Source organism: Onychomys torridus, chromosome 11 (genome assembly GCF_903995425.1).
Source record: "Onychomys torridus chromosome 11, mOncTor1.1, whole genome shotgun sequence".
Lineage (NCBI taxonomy): Eukaryota > Metazoa > Chordata > Mammalia > Rodentia > Cricetidae > Onychomys > Onychomys torridus.
The window spans coordinates 66690277-66705695 of NC_050453.1; the positions used below are offsets into that span (position 1 = coordinate 66690277).

Consider the following 15419-nt stretch of genomic DNA (forward strand, 5'->3'; position numbering starts at 1 on the left):
CCTAAAGAAAGCCGACGCTCGTTCCCTCGGGCGTCAGCCATCACCTGCCAATAGCTCCTCAGCTGGGGGTGAGGTTCCGTGCTCACTCCTCACAGTGTCTAGCTTTTGAATGAAGAGTACAATCTGTTCATGCTCATTGTAGTGATTGCCCATATGGCCTTGGCCAACACAGTTCCCTCTGTCTGTCTGTCCATCTGTCCCTCTCTCTGTGATTTTGCACACATTTTTATGTGACGTGTGGGTGGAGGTCAGAGGTCAACCTCACGTGCCAGTCCTTACCTTCCACTTTGTTTTGAGATGATCTTTTGTTCACTGCTGTGTATTCTAGGTAAACCAGCCCTTGAACTCATGGGGGAGGGGGGCTCCCATCTTTGCTTCCCATCTCCCTGTAGCAGCCCTGGGACTACAGACACTACATACCTTGATTTTTATGTGAGTTCTGGGGATTCAAACTCAGGTCCTCATGCTTGTACAGCAAGCATTTTCATACACTGATCCAGCTCCCCACTTCTTTCTTAGAGCTCTTGGAAAGAACATCCACACATGCAGCACCCCAACTTAGGAGGAGTTATAGAGAACAGCTGAGCTTTGTTCCTCCCAGGACAGGGTGCAATCCTGTGATTGCAAGGACTCCTGGGTATAAAACCTAGAGAGGACGCCTCCTGAGGTCCTCGGCTGCAGTGGGAGAGGCACAGGGAGGCTGGTTTCTGTCCTGGGAGAATCTGTGTGCTGGAAGGCAGGCTCTCATGGATGCTGGGCTCCTGTTCACTGCCTATGAGGAGGAAAACCTGGAGCTGGACTTCTGGCTCTGCCTTAATAGACACTGGTGTCTAGGTTTATGTAAAGCCTCAGGACAGTGGGTTTGTGTCGGAAAGATCATGTCAGACTTTGAGACTCGGGGGAATTAGAGATCTTAGATATTGGTGAGTTCGCCTCACTGCACAATGTTCTCATGGGGTGTATTTCTAACATCTACCTTTTATTTTCATGTGTCTTGTTTTCTGTATTTCTTACATTTAGTTGTTTAGTGCATGTGTGTGCATGAGAGAGAGAGAGAGAGAGAGAGAGAGAGAGAGAGAGAGAGAGAGAGAGAACATGCCTGTAGGAGTTAGTTCACATGTGCTGTGTGGATCCTAGGCGTCAAACTTGGATCTTCAGACTTGGTGGCAAGCCCCTTTACCCACCTGCCCCGCCCCCCATCTCATTGCTTGGGGTTTCTTTGCTTTCTGTTCCTTCTTCCCTTTCAGCCTCCCCTCTGGGAGCACTCCTCACTGAGCACATCATTAAGGGAGAAGTGTTGGGAACCTCTTAAGTGGTGTTTCCTGGAAACATATTCATTTTGCCCTTCTTCCTTTTTTTTTTTTTTTTGGTTTTTCGAGACAGGGTTTCTCTGCATAGCTTTGTGCCTTTCCTGGAACTTGCTTTGGAGACCAGGCTGGCCTTGAACTCACAGAGATCCGCCTGGCTCTGCCTCCCAAGTGCTGGGATTAAAGGCATGCACCACCACCGGCTGACTCCTTTTTTAACCCCTTTTGTATCCCAGGTTGGTCTTGGACTTGCTATATAGCCGAGGATGATCTGGAACTTCTGATTCTCCTCCCAAGTACTGGGGTTGAAAGTTTGCACCACCCCATCTGGTTTCTGTGGTGTTGGGGATCAGACCCAAGGAAGGCTTCATGTGTGCTCTGCCTTGAGCCAGGCGTGGTGCATGTGCTTTCAATCCCAGCACTTGGGAGGCTGAGGCAGGTGGGTCTCTATTAGTTCAAGGCCAGCCTGGTCTCCATAGTCACAGGCTGGCCAAGCCTACATAATAAGACCCTCCTCAAAGCATAATACATACATATGGACATAAATATGTAAATGTTAAATATGCAAATGAATATGCAAATAGATAAAGATGATCACTTCCTCTCTTTTAGGAGCTGTAGCCACTATTTTCTGATCCCACCATGTTAGGAAATCTCTTATCCACAACTGTAGGTGATCCGTCTCTGTCTTTCCTGGCTGTTTCTCAGAGTGTTTGCTGGGTCCGAGTGCGGCTTAGTTTTAATTTATTTCTCTGCCTGCTGGTGAATGCTGTTTTCTGCTTCAGTTAGATCCCAGTCTTACTGGCTTTAGAAATTCTCGGTTTTCCCCTCTTTACAATTTGCCTTCCCACAATTCTTTCCTTGTGCAATTCCAGTAATTGGTGGCACGTGAGTCTCCTTTTCTTTCTTAAGCTCTTTTGTTTATTTACTTCATGCATATGAATATTTGCCTGTATGTATGTGCACCATGTGCATACCTGTTGAATCCACTAGAATAGGGGTTACAGATGTTTGTGAGCCACCATGTGGGTGCTAGGAATCCTATACCAGAGCAACGGGTGCTATTAACCACTGAGCCCTCTCCAGCCTCTCCCCCTTTTACAGATTTTTATTTGCAATGTATGTGCATGTGTGTGTGTGTGTGTGTGTGTGTGCACAGCCAAGCACAAACCACGTGTTCAGATGCTTAGGGAGGCCAGGTATGAGATCCCAAGAGCTGGAATGACAGGTGCTTGTGAGCCACCATGTGTGTGCTGGGAACTGAACTTCTGCCCTCTGCAAAAGCAGCAAACGCTCTTCACCTGAGCCGTATCTCCCGCCCTAGGGCCATTAGTATCTCCTTAGTTTTAATTGCCCTTTCTTTCGAAGAGAAAAATCATTATTATTATTTTATTTTATATGTATGGATGTTTCACCTGCATGTTTGCCTGTATGCCACATGCAGACCTGGTACCTGCAGAGGCCAGAAGAGGGTGTTAGGTACCCTGCGACCGGAGTTACAGAGGATTGTGAGCTATCCTATAGATGCTGGAAACTGAGTCCCAGTCTTCTGGAAGGGCAGCAAGTGCTCTTAACTGAAAAGTCATCTTGCCATCTCTTTTAAAAATACAACATTTTAATCGATTTCTTGAGAAATTCATACATGCACACAATGTATTTTGATCATATTTACCTTCAACTCCTTCCTTCAATGTCTCCCAAATCCTTGTTACCAACCTCATGTTTTTGTTGTTGTTGAAGATGCTGATTTAATAACCCACTGAGTTCAGTTTGTGCTGCCCATATACTCATGGGGCTGGGGATATCCACTAGAACATGGTCAGTCCCCGAGTGGCCACACCCTTAAAATAGGCTCTCCCAACTCCAAAGCCACCCACTGCCACTAACTCCTCAGGTGGAGGTGAAACGCCACGCCATGCTTGACTCCTGAGTGGCTCCACCTTGTTCAGGCGGCCATGGTGGCTGCAGGTTCCTGAGGGCAGTGGTTCCATCATGTCTAGAAGCCACCTGTTCTGCTCTCTGGGGATGCTCCCGTGCTGTCTCACCTGTGGCCTGTTGTCAGGGAGCAAAAGTTGTTTTCCACTAGGAAGCAGCTGGTAGCCCTTGGTCTCCCATTTGGCTGTCCCACTTATTCTCAGCCCCACTAATTTACTTGCTTCCTGAGAGTTCAGTGGAACCTTGGAAAGAATGTTTTCGAGGCCAGTGAGATGGCTCAGTGAGTACAGGCATGTGCTTCCAAGACCTGAGTTCCACCCCCAGATTGTACATGGTGGGAGCAGAAAACTGACCTGATTTACACACACACACACACACACACACGCACGCACGCACGCACGCACGCACGCACGCACGCACGCACGCACGCACGCACACACACGCACAATGTAACCAAAAAATTAAACAAAAAGTATGTTTTCAGTCCAGAGACTGGATGTAGCAGGATAGATCCTTCTAGAAGCGGAAGCCTGATGGGTAGGGAAATTTTCCATGACTAAGAGAGAGTTTTGAAAACCAGCATCTGCCTACAGTGAGAACTTATAGAAACAAGCCAGGTTTCTGGTCCAATAAATGAAATCAGCACTCAATAAGCAGGGTCTCATTATTCACCTCATGGGAGGGCAGGGAGGGGTCGCAGGGTCAGTGCATCCAAATTTCCACTTGAGTATCAAGCAGAAGCAGATCAGAGATCTAATTCAGCAGAGATAAACTATCTGGAATTATAGAAATTTGTGAGGCAAAAAAAAAATGCTTTATATGCTTCCAGGAAATACAGTTTTGTGTCTATGTGTGGACTAGAGGACAACCCCAACTTCCGTTCCTCTGGCACTGTAGGTTTTTATAACCCAGACTGTCGTAGGGACCTCGACTGCTCCATCACTAGCCTGTCACTCCTCTATACACCTGCCATTCCTCATGGCCGCCTCTGGCACAGATTAATGCTCACCCTGTCAACCCCTCCATCTAATGGATGGCCGAGTGAGCACAGGCTCCAGCCACAGAACTGGCTGAGTCCACAAAGGAAGCAATGCCCAAGGGATCCAATTGCCAGAGGAAAGTCTCAAGTTGAGAAGGTGGCCGTGTACTGTCACCGCTTCCAATACAGCTCTATAAGATGAAACAGGGCACTGTGCTCAGCACAGACTGCATGTCCACCTCAGGCTGTGGCATTTAGTTTCTACAGCACTGGCCTGAGGCACTCTGGGACCCAAAGCACAAAGACTTTGCCAGGCTTAGGGAGAGACCAGCCTCCTGCAAGCTACTGACTGCCTGGGGAGATGGGGAGAAAGAGGGACAGATGCAAGACCTGGACGGAGTACATGGTCCACCTGCCATCCGTGAGCTGATTGACAAGGACCCACTTCCCATCTGTAAGCATCTGCAGCAGAAGTGGGGTGAGGGAAGGGAGGAAGTCTCCCCCCCCCCCCCCCCGCGGTACCGTTGGTAGGAGGAACCATCTCCCTCCAGAGAGAGATGGAGAAGGCAGTAGGCCCGCCCCTACAGGTGGGACCATTCATGACATCCACTTCTGCTGTTCCCACGGTTCTTCCTGCTTTTGATCAGCAGGGAATTCATTGGCTCCTGTTATGTTGAAATCTCGGCTTTGCCTCCAGGGTCCTCTCTGTGGGCAGTGGCCTGCACCAGTTCAGGTCGTGGGCCCTGTTCCTAGCACAGGCTATCAGCTGCCCATTCCTGCAAGAAGCAGCCAGACTCTCCAGTGTGACGCCTCTGCCCATCATGAGCCTAATGAGGGAGGGGTTCTTGCACTGGGCTTCTGTCTCTTTTTTACTTAAGGATCCTTATGATGCCTCCCTGGTGGGAAGAGGAACATCGTATCCTGTGTACATTGGCTGGTCCTTCTCCCTTCCCTGCATCAAAAGATGCTTCCTGGCCCAGGGGAGGTCCCATGGGATCACTGTTGTGTAATAGTGGTAGATCACTCTGTCTCTGCAGGATTTGGGGGACTGTGCTGAGTAGCTGTCACTCACAGATGGATGTCACAGGGCTGGGAGAATAGATGCCCTGTGCCCTGGCTATGGTCTGGTCTCCTGTGCTTTGGGGCAGCAAAGTTGGATGCTTGTAGCTCTGGCAGAAAAGCCCCCCCCCCCCCCAGGTGTTTTGAATTATAATACAGGGTCTATTCAGGACTCCTGGGACTGCAGACAGACTGAAACACACATGCTCACCTGCACACACTCATACGCAGAAGTATTTCCCCCATACAGACCCATGACTAGGTCTAATTAATAAACCAAGCACAGGAGGAGAGTAAGAAATGACAAAGGACGACTTTAACTATTGCAATAAAATGAGAATATGGTCTCTTTAAGAATTCAAAAAATAATATCCGCAGACTTTTGTGGCTGACTGTAACAGAGACGGAGGAAGACAAAAGTATAGGCAAGAGAGTAAACTAAAAGGGGGTCCCTGAAATTCTACTTAGGGACCAGTTTTATAAAGGCAGTCCCCCAGTCCTGGGGCACATCCAAGGGGATGGTTTGGCCGGTTATTCTCTACAAGCTCTGATGTCCCCTGCCCTGCCCCATCCCCCTTGGGCTGCTCTGACAGAAGTTACTTCATGGCTTCCAGGGAGATGCCCAAATTAACTAGGAAAAGGTGAGAAGGCACAGTGGTTTGAAGGAGGGTCACCACCAACTTAATGGAGGGAGAACAATTATACTTCTGAAGATCAGGGTCATTAATGGCTCTGGCGAGGAGGTGACTTCACACCTTCTCAGAAGGAGCCATTTGCAGGCTCCACGGTGACTCTGAACTTTCAGGGAGGAGGGGCAACCTCCTCAGCTCAGCTAAGATCGGATGGGGCAGCTTCAGACCCTTCCCTGGAGAAAGGACAGAACTGCGAAGCTCCAACATGGATTCCAGGGCATCCTGATGGGCCTCCCACACATGTCCCGGGAAGCAGGAGGGTCTGCACCCAGCCCCTCTGTACACTCAGGACCTCCTTCTTAGCCCTGGGGTGTGGGGTCGGCTGCACCTGGGGCTGCTCTTAACCCAGCTCTGCACCAACTTTAGGATGTAGCTAACAGGAAATATAGAGGACAGAGATTAAAGACTAGACCCCAACACATACAAATCTCTCCTATAGCAACTGTGTATCTGCCTCTGCAAATGTCACAAAGGTGGGATCTGCTGTCTAATGTGTGGCACTTGCTTTGAAATACATAAGTTGAAATATGGGGACCTACCTTTTCAGTTAAGTAAGAATAATAGCAAATCCTATTATAATATGACATATATGTGAGTACATATCACACTCATGGTGTGTGTGACATTCTGAATATCACGGCGTTCACCTGCATCCCAGGAATTTGGATCTCAACCACCTATACATACATCAGTCCATTTGCAGCATCCAGCAAAGAGACCCGAAACCAGCTCCGGGCCCCCACAAACTGGGCCTGTCTCCATGTCCAGGGCCTCACACATGGCTTGTTTTCTCGCCCTGTGTATGGTCAGCAGGCAGCATGAACTTGACAGCACCATCTTTCTCCCAGCCCCTGCGGATCCTGGTGAGTCTGCGGCTGAAGCAGGGCAGGAGGAAGAGGGCCTTGGCCAGGATGATCACACAGGGCAGGAGCAGTGTGAGTGTGAACGTAGGCGGCAGGTAGAACTTGTAGTGGCTTTCTTCAAAGGCACGGGTCCAGCCATAGGTGAGCGTGTGCAGCGTGGCCAACATCAGGGCCACGAAGCCCAGTGTGGACTGTGGAGGAAAGACGGCAGAAATCAGAGAGGGAGGGCCATGGATGCCGGCCACTGCTGCGTTCCATCTTAGCCCCACTTCTTCTCCTTTAATGCTTTTTTACATTTTATTTGGGGTGTGTGTGTGTGTGTGTGTGTGTGTGTGTGTGTGTGTGTGTGTGTGTGTGTAGGTCAGAGGCCAAATTGGGGAACTGGGGGAAGCTGGTTTTCTTTCTCCAGGGATGAAACTCAGCTTGTCAGGCTTGGCAGCAGCAACTGCCTTAACCACTGAGCCATCCTGCTGGTCCTGCTCCTCTCCCCCTCCGCTCTCTCCTTCACTTCTGGACCGGGCTTCTCCTCTTCCGGTCTAGCCTCAAACTCGGTATCTAACTGAGGGTTACCTTGACCTCCTGATTGCCCCATCTCTACCTCACAAGTGCTCTGTGGAAGAGAGAACCCAGGGCTTGATGCATGCAAAGCAGGCCCTCCACCACCGGAGCACACAACCCCAGGGCCCTCTGCTCTTCCTGTGCATGACACTATGGTTACTTCCTAAACCGTCCGGACCCCAGTGTCCCTGGCCAAAAACGGGAGCCACACTCTAGGCTAAAGGCGTTTAAGGACTGACAAGCGTCCATGCTTTCTTCTTGTCTTTCTTCTTTGTGTCTTTTCTTCCAACTATGGTGTCTGGACTTTGGATGACTCCCAGGAACCTCTTAGATAGAATTATACTGATGGGGCTTCTAAGAAACATTCTACTTAGCCGGGCAGTGGTGGTGCACGCCTTTAACCCCAGCACTTTGGCGGAGGAAGCCGGATCTCTGTGAGTTTGAGGCCAGCCTGGTCTACAGAGTGAGTTCCAGGACAGCCAGGACTGTTTCACAGAGAAACCCTGTCTCAAAAAACCAAAAACCAAACCAAAAAACAAAAACAAACAAACAAACAAAAAAACCCAAAACCAACCAAACAAACCCAAAAACCCATTCTACTGATTTGATGTATATTTTCATATGTATTAAAACTGAAAGAAAGGTCTGCTGGCAAAGACAAACTAGAATCTTACAGATGATAAATACCTGGCTGAGGTGAAGCTGAACTAAAAAGGGAATTCATTAGAAATTGTCTTAAAGAGAAACATAGGTAGCTAAGCATGATGGTGCACGCCTTCAATCCCATCACTGGAGAGGCAGAAGCAGGCAGATCTCTGTGAGTTCAAGGCCAGCCTGAGCTACGTAGCGAGACCTTGTCTCAGACACACAGATAAACACAAGGTAAATAGTTTGCTAGTTTGCATACAGGACTCAGCACCCGTAGTGAAGGTAGTTCCTGGGGCCTGTGGTCTGGTGACCTGGCACTGTATAGAAAGCCACACAGGACCACCAAGATGCTCTGTGTTTGTGGGCTTCATCTTCTGCCCAGCACTAACTTAGAACCTTGTCAAGCACACCTCCCACTCGGAAAAAGTGCATGATGCTGTAGTCTTAGTAGCATCACAGTCCGGGACAGAAACGGTCTGAGCATCCTTACAGCGGCCTTCCACCCTTGCCGGTGATTTCAGGGAAAGAGTAGCCAATGAACACCATATTCTTGCTTTCTCTTTCCTCCTCCTCCTTTTTCTTTTGTTTTTTTGAGACAGTTTTTCTATGTAGCCTTGGCTGTCCTGAAACTCACCCTGTAGTCCAGGCTGACCTCGAACTCTGAGATCCACCTGCCTCTGCCTCCCACATGCTGGAATTAAAGGTGTGCGCCAACACCTCCAGGCCCAGGCTGTGTTCTCATGGACCACAGACTGGAGACGCTGATCTTGCTATGCCTGGTGGGCTTGACTGGCAGTGGTCCTGAGCACAACACGTCATCAGCTTCAGTGAGAAGCAGGGGCTTACAACAGCAAGTCTGCGCAAGGTGTGGGTGCTGTGGATATCGCTCTGTGTAAATAAAGTTCTGATTGGCCAGTGGCCAGGCAGGAAGTATAGGCGGGACAAGAGAGAAGAGAATTCTGGGAAGGAGACTGGAGAGAGACACCGCCGGCCGCTGCCATGAAAAGCAACATGTAAAGACATTGGTAAGCCACAAGCTATGTGGCAAAGTATAGACTAACAGAAATGGGTTAATTTAAGATAGAAGAAGTAGATAACAAGCAGCCTGCCATGGCCATACAGTTTCTAAAAATGTAAGTTTCTGTGTGCTTTCTTGGTTGGGTCTGAGCGACTGTGGGACTGGCGGGTAAGAGAGATTTGTCCTGACTGTGCCAGGAAGGAAAACTCCAACTACATGTGGGTGGGGTATAGTGGGCTGTGTGGGGCAAGAGGAGAGGTCTGGACATGCTGTGACCACTAGGAGCCGCTGAGAATTGAGGCTGGAGAGATCTGTGGTGGTCGTCGAGGAAAAAGCACTATATATTTTCTCCAAAGAGCCATTACACTCGTTTAAATTGAAGCGGTTGCACATTCACATGGCTGGTGCTCCAGACATTGGTTTGGAGAGTTCTAGAAAAGCTGCAACTGGTCTCCTAGATTTCTTCCTAGCCAGGCTTGTCAGCATAGAGTTAAGGTGCCTTGTGTGAGATCACCTCAGACTCCATTCTAAAAGGGACTGGGGTCGGGTGTGGCTGGGGTCTGGGTCAGTGGTAATGCCTCTGCCTAGCCTAGCATGTGGAGGATCCCGGGATCCATCCACGGCATAGCAAAACGAGAACAGAACGAAGGTGAGCGGATGGGGCTAATCATGCAAGCCCTATATTCTTACCACTTGTATGAAACTGGGATGGCGAGTTCTAGCCGGAAACAGCATCATTCAGAAAGCACTGCTTGTGATGTTCCAGCTGAGCATGACAACAAGCATTCTCCAGGGCCTGCACACCCACCGTATTCATGGGTAGCTGCCTGGGCACTTTTTTTTTTTCTTTTTCCATTTGTGTGTGTGAGTACAGGTGCGTGCACGCATGTGGAGCCTATGGCTGATGCTGGGAACCATCCTTATCTCTCTTCCACCTTATTTATTGAGGTAGGGCCTCTCAATCAAACCCAGAGCTTGGCTGATGACCCTAATTTCACTAGCTAGCTTGCTTAGGGTTCCCATCTCCACCTTCTGAGGTTGAAATTACAGGTGGGTCACTATGCCCACCCAGCCTTTATGTGGGTTCTAGACTCCCGAACTCCAGTCCTCAAGTTGTGTGGCAAGCACTTTAACTAATGAGCCATCTTCCTAGCCCTGCTCCCACTACATTTTTAAAACTCCAAATAAAATATCCAAATGCACTGAGAAATGAGACACCCCCCCCAATCTCTCTCCATTTGATGTTATTTCTAAGAATTGGTCAATCAGAGGCTGGTTTCAAACCTGAGCGGAACATTAAAATCACCTGGGCAGCTTGGGGGAGAAACATGAAGGCATCAGCCCCGCCCTTGGAAATTCAAATTCAGCTAGTTTAGGGTGGAGCTCAGTCATCTGTTGTTTTTCAGAGTTCAGCAGATGATACAAATGTGTCACCAGGACTAAGCCACTAATTTTGGAAACCCTCTCACCCACACCCTTCTAGCTGGAGGCTGAAGAACCCACGCAGGACCCCAGTGCCCAGGCTGTTTTATTGGTGAGAGCCCAGCTCTAGCTCATCTTCAGATAAAGACTCACTGTCCCCATGCGTGGCCACAGGCTTTCCAAGAGGCCTGGCATGGTGGCCTCACAGAGTCCCCAGCATCTCTTCCGTGATAAGCCCTGTTCTGCTGGTGTCTGGCCCCTGTGGGCTACTGTGCTCAGCACTCCATCTGAAGACTAAGGGGTGAGCATGCAGGCCCAGCATGGAGACCTTTGCAGGGTCCACCAGCCACAGCCAGCACCTCATGGCCCCCCTTTCCTTTGTTCTGAGTCCCATGATCCCGTGGCAGGAATCCCGACTTTGGACTAGCTGTTTCTAGTCAGGGCTGGCAGCCAGAAAGCCTTTAGGTTTTCTAATCCTGCTGGGGAAGCCTGGATGTTTACAGAGAATTTTTTTTTTTTCCTTAAAATTCTCTCTGTCCTTGGGAACAGTTTTTAAAAATCCTCGAATAACCAAAGGAAATTAGAAGAAAAAGAGTTGTCATGAAGCCATTAATAACCCCCCACGCCCAGACACATACACCAAGCTAGGGCCATTTTTATTACACAGAAGCTTGTTAGCCGTGGCTCCTGCTGGCACTCACTACTACAGCCTGAAGGGGCTTTGGCCATCGCTCACCAAGTCTGGGTCAGGCAGGTCCTTGTCATTATTTCAGGCAGTGGCTGCATGGAGCAAGGTCAGAGGAAGCTCTTGTGACTCGGGGGTCGGAATTGGACTTTCAGGGCCGCACCCAGGCTGTCTATGCAGGGGCATTGCAGACTCCTGGACACTGAAATATTGTGGAGTTTAACTGAATAGGGAGGGCTCAGGACAGCTGATGCCAAATAAAAACACCCAAACTGAAAACTTTGAAACCCACTGTGAGGGCTGGTTATCGATGGAGCTCAGGAGTACACTGCTTGTCTAGCACGTACTAGTCCCTGGGATCCATCCCCTGCACCTCATACATAGGGACTGGTGGTCCACACATGTAATCTCAGCCTTTGGGAGGCAGAGGCAGGAGGATCAGAGATTCAAGGTCATCCTTAGTTAGATAGCTAGTGTGAGACTAGCCTGACCTTCATGGGATCCTGTCTCGAAAAGGAAATAAACACAAGTTGAGGGTGTAACTGAGCTGGCTGAATGCTTGCTTAGCATGTGCAAAGTCCCAGATTTCATCACAGTACCACAGAAAGGGGTGTGACGGTACATGCATGTGACCCCAGCACTTGGGAGGTTGAGGCAGAAGGTTCAGGCAGGCATTCAGTGTTTTCCTAGCTCAAGTTTGAGGCCAGCTTGGACTAAATGAGACCCTGCCCCCCACCCCCTAAACTAAATGAAACGGAACAATACCCAAATCACCTTGGAAACAAAAGGTTAAATGCAGGCATAAGGAGCCTTTTAATGGGGTCAATATTCCAATGGCTCTCAGCTTAGCTAAACAGAGTGTTCCAGGCTCAAGGGTTGACCCAGGCTCTTTGGAACACCAATAGATTTCCATATCCAATGGCTCCTCACTGCTTAGGAACTTGACAGCAGTCAAAAAGGCCAGAAATTCCAACAAAAATCTCCCCAGCTGAACAGGGGCTGTCTCTGACTCTTTTGCTGGCTTTTGGGACCCTACTCCTCACACTGGGTCACCTTGCCCAGCCTTGATACATGGGGAGGTATTTAGTCTTACTGCAAATTGATTTGCCGTGTTTTATGGATACTCATAGAGACCTGCCCTTTCCTGGATGAAGATGGAAGAGGAGGGGTAGGGGTGGGAGGGGAGGAATAGGGGGAGGCACTGGGAGGGGAGGATGGGGCAGGGGCTGTGGCTGGGATGTAAAATAAACAGATGAATTTAAAAATAATCCCCCAGCTGTTACTGCGCACAGAAAGCCTGCGTTTTCCATGCATCCCACTCACATTCTTGTTACGGTCCTGGGTGTTACAGGTAGAGGTCATGAGACAGAAGCTCCAAACATGGAGAACTGTGTCGGATGGAGCAGAGAGGCCAATGAGTACCTTGGAACCGACTCTGTGTTGCTGCCACTGGAGGGCAGCATGCACATGTAGGGGTCACCTGGGCTTCCAGGCTGTTCCTGAGTCCTTCGGTGGCAGGAAGGGCTGACATCTGTATCTCTCCAGAAGTGCTTTGTGGCGTTAAAACCTTTCCGCCACCCTTGCTATAGACATTTTTGATAGTAGCTGACAGTAAGAAGTGCATTCTGCATTGGAAATGCCCAGGGACAGCGAGGTATAACACAGAATTGAGAGGGAGAGGGAGACACAGATAGCAGTAACTGGGAGCTAGTATGGTGATATACACTGTAGTCCCGGCTAGGAGGATCTCTTGAGCCCAAGAGTTTGAGGCCAGTCTGTGTAACACAGTGAGACCCTGTCTCCAAAACCAAAAGGAAACAGATGGCTGGTGCTTATCAGAGATCGTGGGGCTGTGATCAGACACCCCACGAAGAGTAGTGATGTGCTATTTTCCTTTCATCTGTAATTTTTCACCGTGTCTCAAAAAATTTCTCTTACAGGATTAACTTCATTTTTCAGAAGTGTAAATTGAGGTTTGGGGGCAGGGGGCATGGTCTGCCCACACCCACAGAATGGGTGGTGAGGGAACTGACTTCAGAGACCCTGGCAGACCCTCCTCTATCCTGGGGCTCTCGGGAGAGAGAACATGAGGTTTCTGAGGCTAGAGTGCAGGCATCAGACCCACATGACACTCTGCTGTTTCTACCCACACGCTTCAATATGTAAAACAAAGCATGACTTCAGGAGTCCCAGACAGCTTTTGCTAACAAAACCAAATCCATAGGCTTCCTCCAGCAGCCAGAGCCTGGGCATGTAATCTACAGTTGCTTAAGGGAAGAACTTTCTGGAAAGGGAAGCGGCCCACAGACTGTTTTAATTGTGGCCAAACCACATACCCAGGATACCTGAGGCGGGAAGTGAAAAATCCGAGATTTGGGTATGAGACAAGCAGGGATTAGCCGCAGATCAAGAAAATGCCTTCCCTCCCCAAGCTCTTAGTCCAGCATGTGTCAGCCCCGAGCCCTCCTCCAGGGGCCTTCTGGGAGAAGCTCAGCCCTGGAGATTCACAGCCGTGCTTTAAAAATCAACCACAACTGTTTGGTTCTAAGGTACGCTAAGGGTCCCGGTCACAAAGAATTAATTTGGGTTATATAAGAGCAGTATTCTGTCACTGTCCCTTGTTTGAACAGAGAAGCTACAGATTTTGGTTGACAGTGGGGGAGGATATGGCTGTTCTTTGCCCTGATAACAATACAAGGAGCCAAGATGAGTCAGCTCCGTCCACCAGAGGGATGAGCTGATCTGCCAGCACTGATCCTCCTGTCCTTTCTGAAGAACATCAGGCGGGGCCCAGGGAATTGGAGACATGTCCCCCATGTGGGCCGTGTCCCTTACAATCTCTGCTCACCTTTATCCCAACTGTATCCTAGGCCTATAGTGATGCCCGGTACCCAGTATATGCTCAGAGTGCTCACTGCCTTGAAAACTGCAAGGGGACCCTTTCCCAGCAGCACTGTTGCCCTGAGTGTGGGCAGCTGTTAGTTGAGAAGCAGAAAGGAGGTGGCAGTGTTTACAGATACCCGGTTATCAGAAGTGTATGTGTGTGTAAACCACACGAGAACCTCTGATGTGCCAAGGTACACCATGACTCTCTTACAGGAAGTAAATCCATAATTTATTTCCTGGAGAACTGCCATCTGTCTGTCCATCTGTCTGTCTACCTGTCACCATCAGGTCACAATCCATTCATTCATATATCTGTCCATCTATCCATCTAGCTATACCAGCAAGAATCTACTCTCTATCTCTCTATCTATCTAATCTTACAGAGATTGAAGCAAGGGCCTTGCACATGCTGAGCAAGTACTCTATCTATAAGTGACATCAGTTTTCATACTTTTTTCCCTCTGAATTTGTCCAAGAAATAGCACCATTTAGGAAACACTACTTCATCCCATCACAGGGCAGCCCTCACACTTAGTTCTCACCTGCTCCACAGGTTGAGCTGAAGGTGTGTGTTGGTAGAGGTTGAGCTGAGGGTGTGTGTGTGCTGGTGGAGGTTGAGCTGAGGGTGTATGTGTGCTGGTGGAGGTTGAGCTGAGGGTGTATGTGTGTTGGAGGAGGTTGAGCTGAGGGTGTGTGTGTGTTGGTGGTTGAGCTGAGGGTGTGTGTTGGTAGAGGTTGAGCTGAGGGTGTGTGTTGGTAGAGGTTGAGTTGAGGGTGTGTGTGTGTTGGTAGGGGTTGAGTTGAGGGTATGTGTGTGTGTGTTGGTGGGGGTTGAGTTGAGGGTGTGTTTTGGTGGCGGGAGTTTCTAAGCACACTCATAGCTTATTGCCTCCTCTGTACACCAGAATCCTGCAGTGACTCTGTATGGAAACATCGTGTGCCCCCTGAGGCCAGGGTTCCATACTTTGTTTTCCATCCTTGTCAGATGTGGTAGACTTCCCAGGGTCAGGGAGATGAACTTGCCCTGGGCAAGCTGAAGCAGGATCGGGAGGCCGGGAGACTCTACAAGATGGGGAGTCCTCAGCACCTGACCCAGCGTCCTGCTACAACCAGGATCCAAGCTGAAATGGTTCATAGAGCACAAAGCCAGGGTGGACCAGGGCCAAGCTACAGCTGGCTCTTGGGGGAAATGTGCCTTACCTGCACGAAGCTGAACTCCTTCCAATTGAGTGAGTTGGCAATGGATGGAAGTGAGGTGACAGCCAGCAGGGAGAGAACACCCAGGGCCAGCACGCCCAGGGACAGGTAGATCTCCATGCGCCAGACTTCTTCCTCAACCCAGAGGCGGCTCTTGTTGGCCAGGACCT

General features: G+C 49.5%; 1 protein-coding gene across 4 annotated transcripts in view; it reads right to left on the reverse strand.

Annotated features, from left to right (window-relative positions):
* Positions 1 to 5601: 5601 nt before the first annotated feature.
* The window catches only part of Steap3 (STEAP3 metalloreductase), a 44535-nt gene continuing 34717 nt past the window's right edge, over positions 5602 to 15419 (reverse strand). For all 4 annotated transcript variants that reach the window (XM_036202433.1, XM_036202435.1, XM_036202434.1 and 1 more), the window contains exons 4-5: positions 15253 to 15417; positions 5602 to 7026 (exon numbers count right to left, since the gene is read on the reverse strand). In XM_036202433.1, the coding sequence (XP_036058326.1) occupies positions 6745 to 7026; positions 15253 to 15417 (447 nt within the window). In that variant the 3' untranslated portion in view covers positions 5602 to 6744. The remainder of the gene's footprint in view (positions 7027 to 15252; positions 15418 to 15419) is intronic.